Source organism: Myxine glutinosa, chromosome 2 (genome assembly GCF_964187855.1).
Source record: "Myxine glutinosa chromosome 2, kmMyxGlut1.1, whole genome shotgun sequence".
Classification (NCBI taxonomy): domain Eukaryota; kingdom Metazoa; phylum Chordata; class Myxini; order Myxiniformes; family Myxinidae; genus Myxine; species Myxine glutinosa.
The window spans coordinates 89,036,041-89,056,255 of NC_136262.1; the positions used below are offsets into that span (position 1 = coordinate 89,036,041).

General features: G+C 41.3%; 1 protein-coding gene across 3 annotated transcripts in view; it reads right to left on the bottom strand.

Annotated features, from left to right (window-relative positions):
• The window catches only part of LOC137421603 (3',5'-cyclic-AMP phosphodiesterase 4C-like), a 198,975-nt gene that overhangs the window by 99,170 nt on the left and 79,590 nt on the right, over positions 1 to 20,215 (bottom strand). For 2 of the 3 annotated variants that reach the window (XM_068107818.2, XM_078771207.1), the window contains exons 3-4: positions 5,086 to 5,217; positions 4,477 to 4,577 (exon numbers count right to left, since the gene is read on the bottom strand). In XM_068107818.2, coding sequence (XP_067963919.2) covers positions 4,477 to 4,577; positions 5,086 to 5,217 — 233 coding nt within the window. Of the gene's footprint in view, positions 1 to 1,694; positions 1,909 to 4,476; positions 4,578 to 5,085; positions 5,218 to 20,215 lie in introns of those variants that run through there. The other variant, XM_078771208.1, reaches the window with a different exon arrangement.

The following is a 20,215-nucleotide window of genomic DNA, read 5'->3' on the forward strand; positions in this document are numbered from 1 at the left end:
ATATGGAAAGTGAGAGGTTTCAGACAGAGAGGAGTTTCAGAATGAGACACAGGAAAAGGGAGAAGTTTTAGAATGAGACATATGGAAAGTGAGAGGTTTCAGACAGAGAGGAGTTTCAGAATGAGACACAGGAAAAGTGAGAAGTTTTAGAAGGAGACATATGGAAAGTGAGAGGTTTTAGAATGAGAGACAATTTTCAGAAAGAGACATATGGAAAGTGAGAGGTTTCAGACAGAGAGGAGTTTCAGAAAGAGACATATGGAAAGTGAGAGGTTTCAGACAGAGAGGAGTTTCAGAAAGAGACATATGGAAAGTGAGAGGTTTCAGACAGAGAGGAGTTTCAGAATGAGACACAGGAAAAGCGAGAAGTTTTAGAATGAGAGACAATTTTCAGAAAGAGACATATGGAAAGTGAGAGGTTTCAGACAGAGAGGAGTTTCAGAAAGAGACATATGGAAAGTGAGAGGTTTCAGACAGAGAGGAGTTTCAGAAAGAGACATATGGAAAGTGAGAGGTTTCAGACAGAGAGGAGTTTCAGAAAGAGACATATGGAAAGTGAGAGGTTTCAGACAGAGAGGAGTTTCAGAAAGAGACATATGGAAAGTGAGAGGTTTCAGACAGAGAGGAGTTTCAGAAAGAGACATATGGAAAGTGAGAGGTTTCAGACAGAGAGGAGTTTCAGAAAGAGACATATGGAAAGTGAGAGGTTTCAGACAGAGAGGAGTTTCAGAAAGAGACATATGGAAAGTGAGAGGTTTCAGACAGAGAGGAGTTTCAGAAAGAGACATATGGAAAGTGAGAGGTTTCAGACAGAGAGGAGTTTCAGAAAGAGACATATGGAAAGAGAGAGGTTTTAGAATGAGAGACAGGAAAAGAGAGAGGTTTTAGAATGAGAGACAATTTTCAGAAAGAGACATATGGAAAGTGAGAGGTTTCAGAATGAGACACAGGAAAAGAGAGAAATTTTGGAATAGAGAGAGCAAAAAAAATTTGAGAGAGAAGAGAAAGATAGGGACAGCAAGAGACAGACAGACAGCAGGAGAGAAAGAAAGAGAGAAGACTAGAGAGAAAAAAGGATAGAGAGAGGTTTCAGAGTCCTAGAGAGAGAGAAAAAATATATAGAGAACAAGCAGAATGTTTTGAGGGAAGTACCACGAATCACCACCACCCAAAATAAGCTGGAATATCATGAGGGTTTATTTCAACACCAGTCTTGGATGGATGTTTCAATATACAAAGAATGGCTAATGCAATTTCCAAGCTTATTTCTAAAGCAATTCCATTTTACCAAAACCATTTCAGTTGTTTCCAGCCTGTATCGCCGGCTGCTGTAAACAGTCCGTTATTAAATTCCTCGCTCTCTCGCATAAACAACTCGTTAAAACTCGAGACAACGAAGCATCCTGTTGACGTGTGCTGCATTAGTGTAATAAAAACAACTTTCCTGGTAAAATGGCTCCTCTTTAACCAGATTAACTTGGCAAACAGTCTGTGAGCAATCCTAAGCATGAATAGCACATTCAAATTTGCGCTGACATTTGATGAGGGTCCCGTAAATCATGTGTCGTGGCGGCATTACTGTATTATTGTGAAATTTAAACATTCGTGTCCAGTGAGTAGAACACCTTGAGTCAATGACAGGTTGAAGGAACTACAATTCTAACCAATCAATCAACTTGCCATTCACATCACACCTCGTGGAAGAAACGGTGAAACGACGTCTCTGCCTCACCGCATGCTTTGCTCTGAACTTGCAGCGGGAATCGGTGCCTGAACCCTGGGAGTTACGAATCCTGGGAACTAAGTTTCCTGCGGACACCTGCGCCTCGGCCATGGCTCGGAAAGTGCAGAGCGGGAGAATGCAAGCGAGATGGTGTTCGGCTTCAGGGGAGTTTTTGTAATACCCAGGGTTTTAGCACTGGATGAGGAGGTTCCATTACATTTCCCCTGCACACAATTTGTTTCCTTTTTAGGAATTCCGGTCATTTCATTCCGTTGAAAGAGATCACTTGCAACAGATGCCAAACCCAATCTTCGATTGGTCTGTAATTTTACAGCAGAAGTCAGCACAGTGAGGGTCTCTTTATACTGAAGCAACATAACCCTGATGCAACTGAAGTGTCAAGCAGTATACAGGCTTTGCCAAAAGCCTTGCATATTAAAACCTGTTTCGGGCTTGCAGAGGACGCCATTGAGGCTGAAAAACGTGGCCAGGGGCCTGAGCACTGATCTCTGAGAAAAGGTTGTGGTTAAATTTGTTTTGAAATTTTCTTTCTTTGGGGGGTCTCTCTTTCTTTCTTTCTCTCTCTCTCTCTCTCTCTCTCTCTCTCTCTCTCTCTCTCTCTCTCTCTCTCTCTCTGTCTCTGTCTCTGTCTCTTTCTCTCTTTCTCTCTTTCGCCTGTCTCGTATAGTCTGTGAACGCCTTGTATCCATAGACAAAATGTGCTATATACATACAATTGTTATTATTATTGTGCAACTTGTTTGGAGAAAATTTATAACTAACATTTATAACAAACATTTTCAACTCCCTTCCCCCTCCAAAAAAACATCAATAATGGTGTTGATTTCAATGTTTGCAAGGTCACATGACTGCTGCAAACGGCCTTTTTGAGAAATGAATCATGAAAATTAATGACTTACAGAAAATTTCTCCATTGTAAAAACATTTATTATCACAAAAGAACTCGATTCTCATTTGTGAGCAGAAAAAAATTTCACATTTTATTACCCAAGTTCATGAGACATAAACACTGCACCTTAAATGCAACCTGGGCCTCGTGAAAATCAGGTTGTGTTGACTCGCATTTGCCCAAATAAACAAAATAATTGACAACATTACTCCTCATATAAGAATTATGACATGACGAAATTCTTGGAAAAACACCAAACTAAGCTTTACAAAAAGAGGACAGAGATCATGCTTGTTGGACAACGACGTAGGACCAAGATCATTAATGCCATAAAACTAATGGGAGGAAAAAATGGTATGGAATGCTATTTATTCGTGAAAGCCACGTTTAAAACCAGCAAACCTCTTTCCATAAAATGGGACATATGACTGATATCTGAAATGGCAACACGAATTCAGCAACTCCCAAAACAAAATATGGCATCTGCTCCATTATAATTACAATGACTGTGGATTACAATGAAGCATGTGGTTTTATACATCAGTTTGTATGTATGAGTATGAAGAGGGAAGGAGCCATGTACATGACCTTGCCATGCCTCTTGGTTGGGGACGTTAGAGGAGTGGCTTGGGTGTTGCTTGCTTTTGCTCAACTGTCTGACACATGCTTTGGTGCCCTAATTTTTGAAGGATTGGGTCACCATGAATGCTGCTCGTACTGAGGCATTAACCTGCGTTTCTCCATCTGTTTAAATGGGAACCCAAATGCAATTTTTGTTTTCTTCTGAAAACCGTTGAAAATCATTAATGACTGTCTAATTTGAAGGAAAAAAATATTTGAATATTTTTTGCCAATCTCATAGTGCCAATAATAGCCATAGAGTGGCAATTTTAGATTTTCGCCAGTGACGTCACACTAAGAATGCCCATCTTGATCCAAATGACGACTTGCATAGAGAACCTCAGTGTATTTCGAGCTTGGATTCCGATACTGATTCCACCGTAATTATTAACTCTGAACGTTCTCAGTATGTTGAAATAGAGCAGTGAGATTTTGAAGCAACTATTGGAGACAAAATTAGTGATGGAAACGCTTTTAGGGGAATTATGGAGCCTTTTCGTTTCGAGCCTTATGTGAGCGATCCAGACGAACACGGTGACAGATGGAGGTGTTTGTGAAGTTGAAAACGTCGGTCACATGTTCACCACAGATTGGAAGGTTTTGTTTTTCCATTCAATTGACAATTTATCAGGGATTTTCTGTTAATTGATAAATCAGTTATGTTACTCCAGAAGAAATATGACACAGCACAGACATGGCACGGATCTTTATTACCCTCAAGCTATGGCCCCTGGTCCTAACACTGTCCACTCTGCTGAAAAAAGTCCACTTCACCTATCTTATCCACACCCTACATTATCTTCAAACAAGAAGTCAGGACCATCTTTCTGGACATCTGTCTCTGACATTTTATTCTCTCTGGCACCATATCATAATATCCAAAAACTTTCAGCTAATGGAATTCAGGGGATTCCAAACATCAATGCCTTGTCGTGTTGCTATCGTCATTTATGCCACACATGGTCCAACTCCCAATTCAGGGCAGACTAATTATTTTTGGCTATCGACTGTAGAGAGAGAACATATGCACAAGGTAGGCAACACATCACAACAATATGAGATCTTGAAAAAAATAATTAAAATGAATGGTGGGAATCACATAGCAAATAATCCAAGGCATCCAAGAAATGAAATATCATGTAGGAAGGGAACAAAGAGTCAGGCCAAAAAGAGAACAAAGAATCAGTGAATGTGCTTACACGTAGCGAGGGAATAGTCTGACCTGTTCGGTTCTGCACATGTGATGGAGATTTGAGGCAGAAGTGGCAAGGTGTTGGGGCGAGCAACGCGCAAAGATACATCCAATGGCCTGGAAGTCCCAAACTACAGACACACCAGAGAAGACAAAACCAATGCAGTTGCAACAGATAAGGAGGATAAGTTACCATAGCTATCTATTGCAGGATGACGAAGAGTAAATGGATCACTAAAAATATAAGTGAAAAATGGAGTAGAAAGAGTGCATAAGAATACATCGATGATGGCAACCAAGTCACGAAGGCAGGAAATTGAAGAATGAATAAACAAAATCGAGTACGAAATAGCCGATGAGGTTTAAGAGACATAATATAGAATAGAAACACAAACAAATGAAGGAGTCAACATTACATTTGATTTGTCGAACCAGTTACGAATAATGAAAGAATAGTAAATATATGTTATTGACCAACAAATATATTATTTATTCATTTGTTTGTTTGTTCTTTTAAACATTGATCTCTTTTTACATTGATTTCATCACATAATTGGTGAAGGAGGTAGAAGTGAGGTTTAGGCAAGGTGTGAAATAGATCACGATGGAAGGAAGTTTTGGAAATATCGTGCTGTATACCTGTCGACGAGCAAGTGGTGGGAGCTGCAAGCTTCCTGAGTAGCGTCGTTTCACTCGATGTAGTCCATCATGACAAGTGTTGCGGCTTGCTCCACTTGTAGGTGGTGCCAGAAGAACAGCTTCCGCCCACTCCTGGGAATTATGGAATGTAGTGGAAAAAAAGTTTAGGGAATGCAGTGAGCATAAGTTTTCCTTTACTTCCTCTCTGGAGAGGCAATGAGTTATCGGACTTCTGTATCACTCTTTTAAAGCTATTAAACTTTTTTTTTAATGGAGCTCGCTCTTCACTAGGCCAAAGGCCAATCTAGGTGGGCGCGACACAAGAAGGGTTTTAGAAGGACAGCAGAAAAAAAAATTGTTAACATTCTTCTTGAATTGTGGAAGGTTATAGAATGAGGGAAAGCAGGCCACTGGCGAGGAGTTCCAGAACAGAACAGCACAAGACTAGAATGACACTCTGTAGAGAGCATAACTCCACCAGGTTGAACAGTTTCTGATCCACTGATAGTGATAGGCCAGATAGGCCAGTTTGCATCCCACTGATAGGTCAGATCTAGATCCGGACCTGAACCAAAATCGAATCGGCTTGTACTCGTCACCGGACCAACTCATCCATCAAGTTTTGTCCTAATCCATCCACAACCTTTTGAAATATTGTGCTAAATATCGTTTTGGGCCCCTCATCAATAAACACATCACAATTGAAATAAACATGTAAAATAAAAATAAATCGGCTTTATGATTAAGTCTCCCGCTGCAATGAAGCAGATGAAACATTCAGAAGCAGATTAAACCTGCCCCTCGCCCCCACCATTCCTCCCCTATTAATCTCTTAAATCGTATTCCTTTGTCAATCGTACTGCAGCTCTGTAAGCCAGTGAATAAACAAAATTTAAAGAATCACATTTGTCTATGTTTTACACTTCGACGACGCATTACATTATTAATGATTGAAAGCCTCATGGTGCGAGATAACAGTCACAGCTCAGCTGAAAAACCACAAATGGTGATAAATAATTAAGTGATAAATAACTAAATCGGTACATAAAGAGGTTGCACGTGATTGGTCAAAACCGTGATATTTAAGGGTTTACCGTATGTACAGTATGTAAGTATATATATATATATATATATATATATATATATATATATATATATATATATATATATATATATATACATGCATACAGTAAAACGCATATAGTTTTACCAGTAAAACGCATATAGTATATATATATATATATATAGTTACGTATTACCTCTCCAAACCCCGGTTACGGTGCACCTCAGAGTCTGGAGCGGGAACACGGCAGAAAGATTAGTATTTTGGAGTGTTCTAATAAACCATGGTAAAACCACACTAATGCCCTTGTAGAACAAAACAAGTAATTAGTATTAAGAACTCTCACATACACAATAATAACACTATTAAAGAAAGTACAATGAAAATGTCACTTGCATCAAATGAACAATACATATGATGGTACCATCATTCCCCAATGCTCTCAAAGCAATGAACTCATGATACGCCAACCCTGAGTAGAATATAACATTCCCCAAAGTCCATGCACAAATCTCCACGTGGGGTGAAGGTCGAGGTCGTGCAGAACGGCAAAACAACAGGCAGGTATTGGCGGGGCTGTGGATGAGTTACGATGTGAGAGGTCGATATGGGAATTGAGCCGATAGGTAAACCAACGGCAATCAATACGATGAGGCCAATATGGAAATCCCAAAGACAAAACAAGATGACCAAGCAGACAGCCTCTTCTTCTTCGAGGACAAAATGGCGTAAAAGCCCGTAATGGAGGTGCTTGATTTCTCCAACAATGACACACTTGGTGATAAAACCTGAGACGCAAGTTTAATTGCACTCGCAATATATGACGATGTCGTGGGCAATCCCTTTCACGGGAAGCCTCAACTCATTCGCGACCAATATATAAAAACAAGTCCGCTCGCAGCCTCGACGTGACTCACAGCTCTCTCTCCTTCTCCTCTCTTTGCCCATAACGATCTCTCTTCTTCCGGTCTCTTTGCCGCGTTTTCCTTTTTCCTTCACAAACATTTATTTTTACCTTTTACTAAAGGCATCTCCATTTCACACAAAAATCTTAACAACAATATTACCTGAAACTAAAAATCCTACAAGTATATAATAACAACAAAGGTGGAAGTGACGGATCCCTAACAATAACGATAAAATGCGTACAGACTTGATATAACGAAAACAATACTATAATGTTTTTGTTCTGCACTGCCTTATTGTTAACAGTTGACTGATGACATGGAATCATCAATCACATGCTAACTCCATCTGTTAGGTATTAGTAGCACTCCACATCGACCCACTCTCTGCTATTTAATTATTTTTTCTGAAATATAAAAGTCTGTAAACATGTTATTGAGACTGTGTGTGTCGTTGGTTGTTATCTCCATATGCGGGTTTCAGAAGGTGGAACGGAGCCCTCCCAGATCTCAATGTGTCCATGTCCATATGTGTGTGTGTGTGTGTGTGTGTGTGTGTGTGTGTTTGTGTGTGTGTGTGTGTGTGTGTGTGTGTGTGTGTGTGTGTGTGTATGGATATATCTCCGCATGTGGATGGGTTTCAGGAAATGGAATAGAGACATACCAGATCTCAAAGTCACAGGTATTTAAAATGTCACAAGCAAACCATGGTTGCACCCCAAAGCCAAATTCCGGAACGCGTGGAAAGCGCTAGATTTTAAACCACTACGATGTCAAGCCAAGGTGACCAGAACCAGGGGGAGCACTAAATGGCGAGACGCTTTAACAGGTTTGCCCGCAACTTTCTTTCTGTCCTGTCAATTCCCTATGTCTATCTCCTGTGGTGTGTCTGTGGGAACAATACTTGTGTGGGAACAATAAGGGTAACAGAGATTAAACCCGGGACAGAGGGAAGTAGCACCAGTATGGGGGTAAAGAAAATCAAATCGTGGAGAAAGAAGGAGATGGTGGACAGGTTGGAGGTAGCATCAGTGGGACAAACAAAGAGTGTAAGAGAGGAGGTTGAAGGACGTGTGGGGCCGGGGAAAAGACGTGCGGGGTACGCGTGGCCCCACGGGTGACACAGGAATCCATGTCGGAAGTGCCGGCGGGGATGTGCAATCGCGGGGTGGAGCTGCCGATGGCTGAAACAAACACCAGGTACGTGGACACTGGGAGGAATGATACAAACAGGGAGATAGGAGCTCAGTTAACAGAGGTCTGACCAGGAACTCTCTACAGGGAGGTGTGGTGTCTGAGTGTGTGCCGTGTACAGATCCATTCCTGGCAGTCGAAGGAGGGATGGATGAGTGGAAGGAGAGATTGATGAGTGGAAGGATGGATGGATGAGGGGAAGGAAGGAGGGATGGATGAGTGGAAGGAAGGATGGATAATCTCGAAGGAGGGATGGATGGATCTCTTGAAGGAATCATTTTGTTGGCTGCTAAATGTAATGCCAGATGACCTGGATCAACCTATTATGAGGAGCAATGGGCTATATCCCAGTCTAAATCTAAATATAGACGCCCACAACTAAACGGATGTTGATCTCCCTTCGTAATTTGCTGTTTAGACGTGTGTTTTGCTGTGTGCGTACAATGATGTTTTGTCAGCGTTTAAGGGTTAGGTTAGAAAAACACTCATTAAACGCCTTTCGTAAATGTGGCCCTGTATATCTAATGCAGGAATAAATGTATATACATTGCATATAGGTGGAACAGTGCTGACAATATACTGTACATCCACTATGTACGTAGTATACTGTACAGATTGAACGCATGTACTGTTTATATAATGTATGCCATACATTTATACTGCATGTACATCCTCTGTACATATATATACTGTACACACACATATATTGTGCCACATCAAAACACACACACACACACATTGTCCAATTTTCTTTTTGTTCCCTGCCAACTAACATTAACAATTCCACAGCATCCTATGAAAGACGACATGCGTACAGCGAGTCTGGCAGGTTTCCAAATGGGCACACCCATGTCTGTAGCACCAGTCATTCCTGGGCATTGTGACCTGCATCTGCCATTGAAACTTGTTGAGTGACCTTGAGCAAAGCAAGTTGTAAGGTGAGAAACTGCAGATCAGTGACTTAAATATGTCCACTTTAATAATTTATATGGCGAGTAACACGAGCACAGAATGCGAATAATATCTCAATTATTGAAAACCTATGATTAGTCGATTGCATTTCAACCTGCCCTTTTAGCACCTGAAGATTTTCTCAATATATTCCCGTTTAAAGGGCAAGTCCTTTGTTTTTCCTCCACAATTTATTGCATTTGTCTTTGATGCCCAAATATTAGATTCAATCTTTCCATATTCATGTGGCTTATGCAACAGCATAATTATTGGTGCAATAAAAGCTTCTGCAGCACAGCATCAATGATATATACCGAGGTTGTGTCAAATGTCTCACCAGGTACTGCATGTGCCTACCTTACCATCCGAGCAGCGGAACTTTCCTGGCACCCTTCGTGCATTGTATGTCATCTAACACAGCTCAGAATAAATGGAGGCAATTAATGCCACGTTACTGTGATTTCCAACCACTCAGTTCTCTCCTATTTTTGTACCATTATATGAATTCTCTATCTAAAGCGCTATCCTTCTTCATAAGCCAATGCATTTTCAAAATACCTCTCACAATGTCCTCATGTCAAATGATACGCCTGCAGGAAACCGACAACATGGGCACAAAGATAATTTTAAATACTTGAGCTGACTTTGTATGAATTGCCTGAGGGGTTAAATACAACTTTGGTGGCAGAGGTGGGATTATGGAGAGTGAAGGCGTGGAGGAGGTGGTCGAATTGAGAAAAAGAAGCGAGTGGATGATAGAAAATAAAAAAGACGGTGGGAGAGTGTTAAAGAGGGATGGAGAGAAGTGAGGCGTGGGAATCATGTATGGAGTATTCCAGGAAGTAGGAGGAAATAAAATCCACAACTTGTACATGCATTATATGGCTGTCTACAAGTACTGCCATGTATATGTTATTACTACAACCTCTGTGGGTGCCATGATAGCCTCGAGGTATATTATACTGTGTTTGAATATCAACCCAGCTCTTAACTCTTACCCTGGTGTTTCAAATCCAGGGCAATGCATCGAGGTATGAGCTGCTCACCGGCTGGAAGTACGTTAACCCGGAAGACCCGTTTTCAGCACTTGTTGGTGGTAGACATGGAATATCCCACTTAAATTTACATCTTTCATGACAAGTATGCAAGTTATCGCCAACACCGTCAACAAATTTCAAATTCATGGTTAAAACTTCAGGAAGGAAGTGACCTGGTCTTCTTTGGTGATCCCTTGACATCATGTTACACTGCTTGCTATCTCGGAGTGTGGTTGTTGTTTAAGCAGCAGCTCTTACACTATAGGCACACCTGAGCTCCTCACCACATACAAGGCTTTCATCCGTAGCTCAATGGGATACTGTTCTCCCCTCTAGGCTGGTGCTCCTGCCTCACACCTAGCTCGGCTTCATGCTGTTGAAACCAAAGCTTTCAGAATCATTGGAATCTCCCGCGATGAAGCTAATTCCGAGGGCCTTTGACTCACTCATCGCAGACAGGTTGGTGGTCTTTCTGTCTTCTACAGACTCCTCTCTGGCCTAGCTCCCCTAGCTCTGTCTGTGCTCTGTCCCCCAAATATTCCTACAGGTCACATAAGATCTGCCTGCAACTCTCTCATGGTGAAACTGCCAAAATCAAGACTCTCTATTCACCTCCACTCTTTCATTCCTCTTTTCTCCCGCCTCTGGAAAAAACTCCCTCACTCTCTTCAATCCCACTCCTCCCTCCAGGTCTTTAAAACAGCTGGTCACCACCATCTCTTATCTTCCACCATCCAAAACCTTGATCTTTTCTACCGCCGTTAATTCACCCCAGATCCACTTTTTTGAAATACCGACTTCTTTCCAGAAAGTCCCAGCAGTGTCCATGTGTTTTGTACCTCTCCCACCGCCCCTCCTTCCCATGCCCCAAGCCCTTTCCCTCCCACAGATCTCCCAAAGTCCCTGCTCTCAAATGTTGTACTTGTGTGCTTCCCTCTCTCTCCCCATCTTGTCTCCCACTCCCTTTATCACATGTTTTATGTGTCAGTTTGTCTTTTTGTGATTAATGTTAGCTCTTACACGAGCCTCGATCTTGTATACAAAAAATAATAATAATAATTGACTATAAAGTATAGACAGTTAAATACCCAGGTTGTTCGCATCTCACATGTAGTCTTCGGCTCATCATCATAACCTCTTTAAACTTGCAATTTTCTGCAGTTGGGCAATGACTCTAAGTCTAAGACAACACATTCATGAAAGCCCTTTTCTTGCAATTACCATTGGATATATCATATATTGTTCAAAAAGTAAATTCAAAATGTATCTCTTTTCTGTAAAAAAAAAAAAAAATAATAATAGAGGGGGGGAAAAAGTGATTCTTGTTATATTTTATATTGAGCTCTTCAAGTTACATCCTCACTGAAGACCATTGATTGCCTAAAAATAGTTTATTTCCCCATGTACAAGGTCAATTCATTGGGGTCGTGGAAGCTGCAATCAAAAAGACATTTAAAAACTAGAACAGCAGTTGATAGAGAGAATACCTCCGCCAGGCTGAACAGTCAACATTTTGTATCCCTCTGATAGACCGGATCTGGATTGAGACCTGAACTAAAATCTAATCAGCTTGTTCTTGTCACCTAACCAACTCGTCCACCAAGTTTAGACATAACTCGTCCACAAAGTTTTGAAATATCGTGCTATATATCGTTTTGGCACCATCTCTCAATGTGAAGAATCACTTAAAAAATTATCGGATCCGGATTTGGATCGTCACCAAAATCGAATCAATTTGTCCTTGTCACAAACCCAACCTGATGACCATCTTTCATCCGAATCCGTCGATAACTTTTTGAAATATCGTGCTATATATCGTTTATGACCCCATCTTTCAATGGTGAAGAATCACTTTATAAAAAACTAGAACGGCACTCTTCAACGTCACCTGATACGCCTCTGCCCACATTATCACATCATTATAATACTTGTATCAAGTTTGATATAAATCCATTCAGCTGTGCCCAAATTAGCACATTTTAACCTGACATGACCTTCGACCTATTGACCCCAAAATTTAATCAGTTCATGTTTACATCATTATACATACCTGTATCAAGTTTTAATTACATCTCTTCAGCTGTTCACAAGTTCTCACATTTTACCAGACATGACCTCTGACCTTTGGCCTTTGACCTTCGGACCACAAAATTTAATCCGTTAATCTTCACATCATTATACATATCTGTACAAAGTTTGAATTAGATACCTTTAGCCATTCTCAAGTTATAGACCTATTACAGACTTTGTCCTTTAACCTTTGAACTCTTGAACCCAAAATCTAATCAGTTAATCTTTACATCATTATACATACCTGTACCAAGTTTTAATGAGATCACTTCAGCCGTTGTCGAGGTATATACACTACCGGTCAAAAGTTTTAGAACACCTCAATTTTTCCAGGTTTTTATTGCAATTTAAGCAATTCAAGTCCAGTGAATAACCTGAAATGGTACAAAGGTAAGCAATAAACTGCTCGAGGTTAAAAAAAAGTTTCAGTTAGCAAAAACGGGAAAATAATGTAAATTGCACAGTTATATTGTAAAAAAAGGCCTTCTTCAGGGAACAAGTAATGGGTTAACAACTTACAGCTGTTCTGCGGCAATGTAAGTAAATTAAGCCTTGAAAGTTGATGCAAACAATTCCTCCAGGTGTCCCAACCTCTGCTGATTACTTGATTACAAACTCCCTGTCTGTGTGAAAGCAGTATTGGAACAGACTGTCACTACACCCTCTGAAGCATTATTTGGACAATATTGCACTGCAGGAAGTAGTATATTGGAAACTGGAGGAAACTCTGACAGGAAGAGGTCTGGCAGACCCAAAGCCACAACAGAATCAGAAGGCAAGTTTCTGAGAGTCAACACCTTGCGTGATCGGCGGCTCACAGGACAACCGCTTCAAGCACAGCTTAACACTGGTCGAAGTAAGCAAATCTCAGTTTCAATTGTGAAGAGAAGACTTCGAGCTGCAGGTTTGACAGGCCGAGTGGCAGTAAGAAAGCCATTGCTAAGATGGCAAAATTTGAAAAAAAGGCTTGCCTGGGCCATGAAGCACCGCCAGTGGACTACTGAAGACTGGAAGAAGGTCTTATGGACTGATGAATCAAAATTTGAATTATTTGGTTCATCACGCAGGGTTTTGTATGCTGTCGAGTAGGCGAAAGGATGGTTCCTCAGTGTGTGACATCAACTGTCAAACATGGAGGAGGAAGCGAGATGGTCTGGGGCTCTTTAGCTGGATCCAGATTCGGCAACTTGCCCAGAGTGACTGGCACCCTCTGGTACACATACCCTCTGGTACACGCCTTGTCGGTCAGGGGTTCATCCTACAGCAAGATAATGACCTTAAACACACCTTCGGGCTATGTCAAAACTACCTTCGAGGAAAATAACAAGACGGTAGGCTTCAAATCATGGAATGGCCAGCACAGTCTCCAGACTTAAACCCCATCGAGCTGGTTTGTGATGAACTGGACAGAAGGGTGAAAGCAAAACAACCTACAAGTGCAACACATTTGTGGGAACTTCTGCAACAGTGTTGGGAAGAACTTCCCGAACAATATTTGATTTCCATTGTAGAAAGAATGCCACGAGTGTGTTCGGCGGTTATATCTGCAAAAGGTGGCTACTTTGCTGAGTCAAAAATTTAAATTAAATTTTGTTAAACAAAATGATTCTATGATTTCTTTTTTTATCTCCAATTGTTTATTTGTTCTATGCTTAATTTCTCAGTACATTGAGACATTAAACTGCGTAAATTGCAATAAAAACTGGAAAAATTGAGGTGTTCTAAAACTTTTGACCGGTGGTGTACCTATTACAGATTTGACCTTTGACACCAAAATCTAATCACTTAATCTTTACAATATTATACATACTTGTACCAAGTTTTAATTATATCACTTCAGCCGTTCTCAAGTTTTTGACCTATTACAGATTTGACCTTTGACCCCAAAATTGAATAAGTTAATCTTTACAACATTATACATACCTGTACCAAGTTTGAATTAGAGCACTTCAGCCGTTCTCAAGTTATAGACCTATTACAGATTTGACATTTGACCACAAAATCTAATCACTTTATCTTTACAACATTATACATACCTGTCCCAAGTTTGTATTAGATCACTTCAGCCGTTCTCAAGTTATAGACCGATTGCAGACTTTGACCTTTGACCTCTTGACCCCAAAATCTAATCAGTTCATCTTTACATCATTCTACATAAGTGTACCAAATTTGGTCAGAATCGCATCACTGGTTCACAAGTTATCGTGGTAACAGCATTTTTTTTACCTAACATGACCTCTGACCTTTGCCCTTTGACCTCGTCACCCCCACAATGTAATCAGTTCATTTTTACCTCATTATACATACCTGTACCAAGTTTGACTAAGATCCCTTTAGCCATTCTCAATTTATCGCGGACGGACAGACGGATGGACAACCGGAAAACACAATGTCTCCGGCGACTTCGTCGGCGGAGGCATAAAAAACTCGTTTCCAGATCTTCACCAAAACCAACTTGATTCGGCCTTGTCAAACACTCAACATATCTACCAAGTTTCTTCCGAATCCATAGCTTTTTGATATATCCTGCTCACAAACAGACTTTTTGAGATATCCTTCTCTCACATAGCACGATATCTGTGAGATTCCAAATAAACAATAGTTGCCATGGAAACAGCAATTTGGAAGTTTCTCAAATTTGACCTAGCAAGTGATTACATGATTGAATGCTATGCATAACAAATTTGGCTGTTACATTTTCTAATTGCAGCCTAAAATGTTTGACATGTTTCGTGTTGACCTTGAGCTTTGACTAAGTTTGACCAGATTTTATACACATATACACTACCGGTCATACACATACACTACCATACACTACCGGGACTGTGACACGCTGCCAGGACCAAAAACAACACTTGGCAAAGGGCGGATGAGCTCCCGTAGGGAGCCAACGGCAATCCAGTAAGGAAATGGTGTCTCCTAAAAAACACCCATCCAGTTTGGACCAGTTCAGGTCATACCAATGACTTTTAAAATGGTAGGTGTTGCTTCCTTGCTTGAAAAGGTAGAACACGGGCAATCCCCATCGGTTGCCATCCATGGGTATTGGGTAGGAGGAAATTACTCTTGAGGAAATTCCCCACTGAGCACAGTGAGAAAAGCGGCGCCATTGTTATGACGTCACTGGTACCCAGAGTATCCCAGGAAGTGACTTTGTGACGGACTTCCCCCAAACTCAGTAGCTGTGTTAAGTGTTTGTCTCGTCAGTGTGTGTGTGTGTGTGTGTGTGTGTGTGTGTGTGTGTGTGTGTGTGTGTGTGTGTGTGTGTGTGTGTGTGTGTGTGTGTGTGTGTGTGTGTGTGTGTGTGTGTGTGTGTGTGTGTGTGTGTGTGTGTGTGTGTGTGTGAGCTCTTTAGCCTACGAGTCTTAGCCCAAGTATGAAAAAATATAAATCTTATTATAATAGAGCAAACGTATATGGTTATGTATGTTTATATGCGACCCAAACGTCTTCCTCTTATTCAAATAAAATAACACCCAAAACACAATCTGTGAACTCTTAATTAGGTTTAGACTGCTGAGACCCCTCAGACCTTTGACGACCCTTTAAGTCCTCCAAGACCCTGAAGACCACCAAGACCCCTGAAGACCCAAAATACCCTTAAAGACCCAAAAGACCCAAAAGCCCCAGAATACCCCAAAGACCCAAAATACCCTTAAAGGCCCTGAGGCTCCAAAAGACCCTGAAGACCCAAAACACCCCGAAGACCCCAAAAACCCCAAACACCCTGAAGACCCAAAACACCCTGAAGACCCAAAATACCCCGAAGACCCAAAATACGCTTAAAGGCCCAGAGGATCCAAAAGGCCCTGAAGATCCAAATGGCCCTGAAGACCCAAAATACCCCGAAGACCCAAAACACTCTGAAAACCCAAAAGACCCTGAAGACTCGAAAGACCCAGAAGACCTAAAACACCCTGAAAACCCAAAACACCCCAAAGACCAAAAGATTCTTAAAGACTCAGAGGAACCAAAAGACCCTAAAGACCTAAAACACCCAAAATACCCTTAAAGGCCCAGAGGATCCAAAAGACCCTGAAGACCCAAATGGCACTGAAGACCCAAAACACCATGAAGACCCAAAACACAACACCATGAAGACCCAAAACACTATGAAGACCCAAAAGACACCGAAATGGTCAAAGATGTCTATCCCTCTGAAACGATGTGTGGTGTCACGCTAGTATATCTATCTATAATTCCATTAATCTCTGTGTGTATGTATGTGTGTATGTGTGTATGTTTGTCTGTGACCGCTGTTTCTCGACAACTACCGGTCCGATATACTTTAAACTTGCCAGGTATATTGCTGGGGACCCGAGGATGTGCCTTTTCAAGGTTTCATATTAATCGGAGAAGTAGTTACCGAGCTATGGCGATTTCTTTACCAAACACTGCAAGCCGTTCGCTTTGGACCAAACCATTGCATGTAAATAGAGGGGGGGGTTCTGTGGTCGTTGCGAATGGACCAAACCATTCATGTAAATAGAGGGGGGGGGGGGGTTCTGTGGTCGTTACTGCCACGTGGTTTCAAAGTTTTTTTTTGTTGTTGTTGTTTGCACGCATGTTTTTTTGCACCCACGTACGGGCACGCCCTAGGATGTTTACACACACACACCCCTACACAAATTTTTTTTTTTTTTTTTTTTTGGCAAGGAACGGGCACCCACGTACGGGCACGTCCTAGCTTATATATAGTACGGGCATGCCCTAGTATAATAAATAGGACTAGTCAGGGCCCTTAGGGATATTTTGGGGCCGTTTGGTTCAAATTCTTCCAAAAGCACCAAATTTGGCCCAGATGTTGCCCATGCCATACTCTTTCGATTTTTGACGGGCGCCAAGACGGGCGCCCCCCCCCCCCGGGGGCCCCATATTGGCGAAATACTAAATGGCCACCACCCGGATTAGAGGAAAATCAGTTAAATAACCAAAAGGGTTGGAATCATGTATGATACCACTTTTCAGGGGTTTTCGAGGTCGAGGAATCCAATTATGATGTCATTTTGATGATTCGAGGTCAAGGTCAACCCTCAAGGTCATCTTAAAGGTCATTTTTGAGTCAAACATGTCGGTTTTTGAGTTTTTTGTCAAGATTTACGCAAGGTTCACCATTTTATGTTTCTGGGTTGGGTAATCGAACTCTGACCTTATTTTTGACAATTAGAGGAAATATTTACATGTCTATTTCCTAATTTTCAGGCATATGCAGTTCATCAGTCGAATTACAAAGGTACGGATTTCGATGTTTTATGAACTGTATGCCATATCCTTGTGTTTAATTTTTGTGCGATCATGATCCGGGTTCATGTATACATGATTGTATACATGTCATAAATATGACGTCATAGGTCATGTGACCTGGCGGCCATATTGGATTTTATGAAAACCTTAAAAATGGATCCCTGCCTTCATTTTTCGATCGATTCATTTTGAACTTTGACCACTTATAGTACGCCATGTGATTGGATGCATATCCTAATTATGACGTCATAGGTCAGGTGACATGGCGGGATGGACCGGTATGGTCCCCGGATCATACCGCCCTTGGTGCCCATCAAAAATCGAAAGAGTATGGCATGGGCAACATCTGTGCCAAATTTGATGCTTTTGGAAGAATTTGAACCAAAATATCCCTAAGGGCCCTGACTACACCGCAAAGCAGGCGTAACCCCTCAGCCCATGCATGGTGGAAACCAATTTCAAGATGGCTGCCGTGGCGGCCATATTTAAAATCGCAGCACGCCCATTTTTGAAAGGAACCTTCCTCTACTCAACCCCAACACACACTGCAAAAATGGATTTAATCGGACAAGCCGTTCTGCTTGAAATTGACGGAAACTAATTTCAAGATGGTTGCCGTGGCGGCCATATTGAAAATCGCAGCGCGCCCATGAACCTTCCTCTACTCAACCCCAACACACACTGCAAAAATGGATTTAATCGGACAAGCCGTTCAACTCGAAATTGACAGAAACTAATTTCAAGATGGCTGCCGTGGCGGCCATATTGAAAATCGCAGCGCGCCCATTTTCGAAAGGCACCTTCCTCTACCCAACCCCAACACACACTGCAAAAATGGATTTAATCGGACAAGCCATTCTGCTCGAAATTGACGGAAACCAATTTCAAGATGGCTACCGTGGCGGCCATATTTAAAATCGCAGCGCGCCCATTTTCGAAAGGAACCTTCCTCTACTCAACCCCAACACACACTGCAAAAATGGATTTAATCGGACAAGCCGTTCTGCTTGAAATTGACGGAAACCAAAAGTTGACGGACGCCCGGACGACGCCTGTGACGACAATACCCCTTAGCCCAATTTGGGCTGAGGGGTGAAAAGCAGACAGAATAACAGACCAGACCAGACAAACCAATATATTATTTGCAAATGTTCTGTTTTGCAAAGTAACAAACAGACACTAAAATGTGAATATATAACGTCCGCCCACCAGAAAAGATGCATGTACATGAATTGCGGTTTCCGTCCATGGTACGTGGTATGAATGCTATCCTAGAATGCATCTGGCTGTGATAGTATGGAAAATCGTCCAACTAAAATTGCACGTAAGTATATATTGCAAATTAATTTGCGATGTACTTGCACGTAAATAGAGCTTGGACAATCCAATAAACACTGCAAGCAAGTGCTGTACATTTACTCCTGTATCCCTGAGCAGCAACAGACAAGCCGCAGATTTGGCATCTGTAAGGTTTCCCAAAAAACTGCAGGCGTGAATTAATTCTTCAACGTGAGGCTAGAAGCGGCAGATAAACAGTAAATAGCCCTGTTAAAAAGGGTATACAAATACGAGATGGAAGCATTGAATAATTGCCAAGTTTAATTCCCCTCCTATGGTTAGTGGCTATAACTCAAGTGCTTTATGGCCACAGCCATGGCTGTGAAAGCTTTGTGAGGCATATCATTTCCAAGTGTTCTGGATCCGTGAGGATATCAGTTTGGATTTGCTGAAACAGCTTAGGGTGAACATACAGAACCTGTAGATGCTGAAACACATAAGAAGGAGGTAGAACAGTTTGGCTCCTTAATTATTATTCATTTTAAATTATGTTATGGAAGACCAAAAGTATGGCGCAGGATGCCCAAACTTAAAATGAACCCTTCCAAAACTGCATGTGCACATTTTCCCACAACACAATGTGGCACATATTTACCAAAGGTGTACGGTGGGTATTAAAACGCAGTTGTAAATTGTAATCAAGATGCTATGACGTTGAGAACTGCATGAGCCTTAAAGTGGCAGGGTAATTGGGTGCCAGAGGTTTGCGATAACGCGTCCACCAAGTTTCGTTCGAATCCGTTCATAACTTTTTGAGATATCGTGCTCTTTATCGGTTTTAGCACTATCACTCAATGGTGAAGAATCACTTCAAAAAATTATCTGATCTGGAGTCAGATTAGAATCTTCACCAAAATGTAATCAATTCTTCCTTGTCACACACCCAACCTGTCCGCCAAGTTTCATCTGAATCCGTCCACATCTTTTTTGAGATATCGTGCTATATGTCGTTTTTGGCCCATTCTCTCAATGGTGAATAATCACTTTAAAAATTATTGGATCCAGATCCGTATCTGAATCTTCACCAAATCTAATCATTTCGTCCTTGTCACATACTCAACATCTCCACGAAATTGCGTCCAAATTCATCCACAGCTTTTTCAGATATCCTGTTCACAGACAAACAGACAAGGAGCACGATACTTGCAAAATACACCCCCTTCCTCCCCCCAACCCCCAAAAAAGTTGCTATGGATACTTCAACTTGTCCATTTCATTTAGATTATGATTAACAATCTTACTCAATACTCAGGTCAATTGAATGAAAATTGATTATTTATCAGGTGAAAATTGATGATTTTAGAAGTTTGACCTTGAGTTGACCTTTT